General features: G+C 46.1%; 1 protein-coding gene across 1 annotated transcript; it reads left to right on the top strand.

Annotated features, from left to right (window-relative positions):
- The first annotated feature begins 577 nt into the window (after positions 1-577).
- Positions 578-1,327, top strand: LOC122282398. The gene has a single exon (XM_043094351.1). The coding sequence runs from the start codon at positions 578-580 to the stop codon at positions 1,325-1,327; it is 750 nt and encodes a 249-aa protein (XP_042950285.1).
- Positions 1,328-5,200: the final 3,873 nt, after the last annotated feature.

Here is a 5,200-nt window from a genome sequence, read left to right as displayed (position 1 = left end):
TAAAGGAGTTAGCGGGAAAATATGAAGAGATGGCGAAGAAGATGGGTGGTTCTTCCTCAGTGGAAAGTCTACTACACCAAACAGATCTGTCATACAGCGCACATATTATGGCTATGCCGCTCCTGCCAAAATTCAAAGTTCCCCAAATAGATATGTACGATGGGTCCAAGGACCCGATAGATCATCTGGAAAACTTTAAAGCTCATATCAGCTCCACGGTTTCCAAAGAGAGATTGCGTGCCGAGCTTTTCCTCTGACCCTGAAAGGAAACGCTAGGGGTTGGTTTGGGACCCTCAAACCGAAGTCAATAGACAGCTTTAAAGAGCTGGCAAAGCAGTTCTTGACCCAGTTCATGCCTAGCAGAAGATGACGGCGCCCAGACGCCTACCTGTTAACAGTTAAGCAAAAAGAGGATGAGAATTTAAAGGCCTACTTGGCCCGTTTCAACAAAAAGCGCTTAACAACGAATGACTAAGATGAGAAGATCACTCTGGCCGCCGTATTAGATGGGATATAGCCGCTCAGTCCTTTCATGGGAGAGTTGGCCCTGAGAACTCCTTCCACCCTCAAGGAGTTCATGGACAGGGCAGATGATTTTGTCAATGCAAAAGATACTCTGCAAGCTTTGGTAGACCTTGTCAAAGAAGATACTCAGATTGAGCAGAGAAACAGGCAGGTTGATAAGAAGGGTAATCCAAGTAGGCGAGAAAGAGAGAGGGAAGGATGGTCAAATCGCAACCTCAGATTGGTGCACAATAATCTGAGCGTACAGGAAGGAGAGAGAGAAAAGGAAAGCCGCCACCCCATCAAAACAAGCAGTTGGTATTGCAAATACCATCAGATGAGCTTGCACTGGACGACCATGAGAAAGAGAGTCGCTGAGTTAGCAGGAATTGGTGAATTGGAGCAAATGGTCGCAGAGCGGTTAAAGCCTAAAAGGCATCAGGAGACTAGGCAAGAAGCAAGGCGGAGTTTCAGTCCAGAAAGAAGGCGCCATGTTAATAACCGCCAGGACAGGAGGGCGAGGTCGCCCCCAAAAGGAGAAATAAAGACCATAGCAGGAGGTTTTGTTGGGGCTGTTATTTCTACATCCAGCCGAAAGGTGTATGCATGGAAGGTAAGATATGAAGAGGTGTTCATGGCGGATCGAGCACACAAACAACCAAAGCTTAGCAGTGAGCGAATGGTGAAATCCTTTGAAGAGGCGGGCAGGAAAGGAATTATATATCTGCATGACGATGCGCTAGTGATAACCCTCGTAATAGCCAATTATATAACTAGGCGGGTACTAGTAGACAATGGGAGCTCGGCGGATATACTGTTCTAGGAAGCGTTTGTCAAAATGGGGATTGATGTTAGTAAACTGAGGCTCTCCCCTACGCCATTAAAGGGTTTCTCAAGGGATACTATCTAGCTCGTAGGGGCAATCACGCTCCCAATAACTGCAGGCACGGGGGGCACGGACAGCAACCACGATGACCAATTTTTTTGTAGTGAAAGCTCCTTCCTCTTACAATGCCATATTGGGAAGACCAACACTCAATCATTTGAGGGCGCTAACATCCACCTACCATCTCAAGATGAAGTTCCTAACAGATGGCAGTGTGGGAGAGGCGAGAGGTGAGCAGGTCCTGGCTCGAGAATGTTATGTGCAGGAATCAAAGAAAGTCAAGAAGAAAGCCTGCACGGTGGCAGGACAAGATGGGGCCTTGCCGCCCCTGCCACCACCTGTAGCGGTAACTTATGAGAGAGATATAAAAGTCAGGGATGATTGGGTTCAGCAACATGCAGAAGTCAACGAACCTCTGGAACTCGTGGCATTATACATTAATCGCCCTGGGACCACTACCCGTATCGAGACGCAAGTCCCACCAATAGATAGAGAAGCCCTAATCCAACTGTTGATCGAACACAGGGATGTCTTCGTATGGAGCCATGAAGAGATGCCCGGTATAGACAACAAAATTATTGAGCATTGTTTAGGTGTAGACCTGACGCACAAAGTAGTGCGACAGAAGAGGAGATCATTCAGCGCAGAAAAGTACGCCGCCATTAATGAAGAAGTTGAAAGGTTGCTGGTGACCGACTTCATCAGAGAGGCCCACTACCCGGAGTGGTTATCCAACGTTGTCATGGTGAAAAAGATGAATGAGAAGTGGAGAATGTGTGTAGACTTTACAAATTTAAACAAAACTTGCCCGAAAGATAGCTTCCCCTTACCGCGCATCGACGTCATCGTAGATGCTACAGCGGGGCATCATGTGTTGAGCTTTATGGATGCATACTCGGGTTACAACCAAATACGGATGAATGCAACGGATAAAGAAAAAACATCTTTCATCACTGACCGAGAGCTATATTGCTACCAGGTCATGCCCTTTGGACTGAAGAATGCAGGGGCAACCTACTAGAGGCTAGTGAATCGGATGTTCAAGAAATAGATTGGGAAATCCATGGAAGTATACGTGGATGACCTACTGGTAAAGAGCAAAGTGCCCGCCCAACACCTTGTGGATTTGCAAACGGCGTTTGGAGTCTTACACCGTTACAAAATGAGGCTGAACCCATCGAAATGTGCTTTCGAGATCCAGTCTGAGAAATTCTTGGGTTTCCTCATGTCTGAAAGAGGGATTGAAGCTTCTCCAGATAAGATAGAGGCCATTATCAATATGAAATCACCAAAGAATCTCAACAAGATTCAACGACTGGCGGGGAGGGTGGCCGCCCTGGGAAGGTTCATAGCCCGATCAACCGATAAGTGCCTCTCCTTTTTCCAAGTACTGCGGAAGGTGCATCATTGGAATGAATAGTGCGACGAAGCATTCAAAATGTTAAAGCAGTATCTGGCCAATCCGCCCCTTTTAAAGCGACCAGAGAAGGGAGACATACTCTATGCTTATCTAGCAGTCTCCCCGCACTCTGTATCCGACATCCTCATAAAGGAAGAAGGAGTCGTACAACATCCGGTATGCTATGTGAGTCGAGCACTCAGAGGAGCAAAAACAAGGTATCCTCGAATTGAGTTATTTGCATTTGCCTTGGTAGTGGCAGCTAGAAAACTCCGTCCTTATTTTCAAGCCCACACAGTAAGGGTACTGACAGAGGTTCCATTGGCGAAAGTTTTGAGGAAGCCGGATTGCACAGGGAGGCTGATAGGTTAGTCAATCGAGCTAAGTGAGTTCGATGTAGAGTATGAGCCGAGAAAAGAAATTAAAGGGCAAGAGATGGCAAATTTTATGGCAGAGTTTTTAGACTTTCCCCAGGAGGAGGCAGTAGCACCATCAGCAAAGCTGTGGATATTGTTTATAGACGGGTCATCTTGTCTGATAGGAGGAGGCCTGGGAATACATTTGCTGCACCCTGACGGCCAAGAGCAGTATTACATGGTCACGCTGGCGTTCAAAGTAACAAACAATGAAACTGAGTATGAAAAGCTGATATCAGGGTTGTCAGTGGCCACCCAAATTGGGGCAACTGAAGTAGACACCAGGTCAAATTCACAAGTGGTAGTAAATCAGGTTTTAGGCCTGTACGCTACTAAGGGCAAAAAGTTAAAGAAATATCTGGCACGAGTTTGGGAAATACGCAATCTCTTCTCATACTTCACTATAACTCAGATACCAAGAGAGGACAATGAGGTCACAGACAGATTGGCACGAGCGGCATCAAGAGGGAAGGAAGTACCCCTACCATGGCTAGTCGAGAGAAGGGTCATCGAGGTCCCAGCTGTGGGCGTCGAGGAAGGAGTTCTAGGGTCAAGCACCCCAGATTGGGCGAACAGTGTAGTGAAGTACTTGGACGAAGGAAAATTGCCGGAAGCAAGAGAAGAGGTGAGAAAGATAAAGAAAAGGGCAGCAATATTCCTACTCATCATGGAATCCTTTATAAAAGAGGCTTCTCTGTTCCTTTACTATGATGCATCTCCGCACAAAAAGCACAGTATATCCTAGTTGAGATACACGAAGGGATATGTGAAAATCACAGTGGGGGAAGAACCTTGGCTAAGAAAGCGGTCCGGGCAGGGTATTACTGGTCTAATACTCGAAGGGATGCATGGGAGTTCGCCAAGAGGTGTGCAAAATGCCAGACTTACACACCCATACCACATGCCCCTCCAGAGGGGTTAATATCAGTAACAACACCATGGCCTTTCGCCTAATGGGGGATCGATCTGGTAGGACCCTTCCCGCCAGGAAAAGGTGGTGTTAAATTCATGATAGTCACCGTCGACTATTTTACAAAATGGGCAGAAGTAGAGCTATTCGCAACGATCATAGGCAAAGCCGTGAGAAAATTCTTGTGGAAGAATGTCGTCTGTAGGTTCGAGATTCCTCAGAGTATTATAATTGACAATGGGTGCCAGTTCGACTCAGATGACTACAGAGAATGGTGTGTGTAGCTAAGGATCAAGGCAAAGTACTCCTCCCCACGCCACCCCCCAGCAAATGGTCAAGTTTAGGCAACAAACAAGAAGCTACTCTCAATCCTCAAGAAAAAGCTAACAGAGAAGAAAGGAGATTGGGCAGACAAGCTGCCAAGGGTACTCTGGACGTACAGAACTACAGCAAAAACTCCGACAGGGGAATCCTCGTATACGCTGGCGTACGGATGCAAAGCGGTTACACCAGTGGAAGCAGGGCTGCCAACCTACAGAACGAACCATTTCTCGGGTCCCTAGAATGACAAAAAGATAGAACAATACCTCGACTTACTCGAGGAAGAAAGAGAGATAGCCGAGGTCGGATGTTGCAAAAAAAAAAAAAAGGAAAGCTGTGCAGTACTTCAACAAAAGAGTAAGGCCCAGGACCTTTAAAGTGGGCGACCTAATTTTGAAGAAAACCAGGGTGAGCACCCAAGTTGAGAGAAAAATGGGGCCCCGATGGGAAGGTCCTTATCTAGTAATAGCCAACAACCGGCCTGGATTGTACCGATTGAAAGACAGCAAGGGCAAGGAACTACCGCACCCATGGAACGCAGAGCACTTGAAGAAATTTTATCAATAATTTTCGTAATATTTGTTGATTTAAGCATTCATTCTCTTTATTTTTGTTCAATGTTTGTGACATCACTATTTATGAATATAATTCGTTTTGTTCATTGATAATTCTGTATAGAGAAAAAATTTCCCAGGGGTGAATATAAATTCCATGAAAAAAATGCGAGAAAGGTCAGAGACCACTCAACCCTAAACATCAAAGAC

This window comes from Carya illinoinensis, chromosome 11 (assembly GCF_018687715.1).
Source record: "Carya illinoinensis cultivar Pawnee chromosome 11, C.illinoinensisPawnee_v1, whole genome shotgun sequence".
NCBI classification, from domain to species: Eukaryota; Viridiplantae; Streptophyta; class Magnoliopsida; order Fagales; family Juglandaceae; genus Carya; species Carya illinoinensis.
The sequence above is the reverse complement of the archived record's forward strand: the minus strand, read 5'-3'. Positions and strand labels throughout refer to the sequence as shown.

Coding starts and splice junctions, on each gene's coding strand:
- LOC122282398 (XM_043094351.1), top strand. CDS start 578: ATGGACAGGGCAGATGATTTTGTCAATGCAAAAGATACTCTGCAAGCT.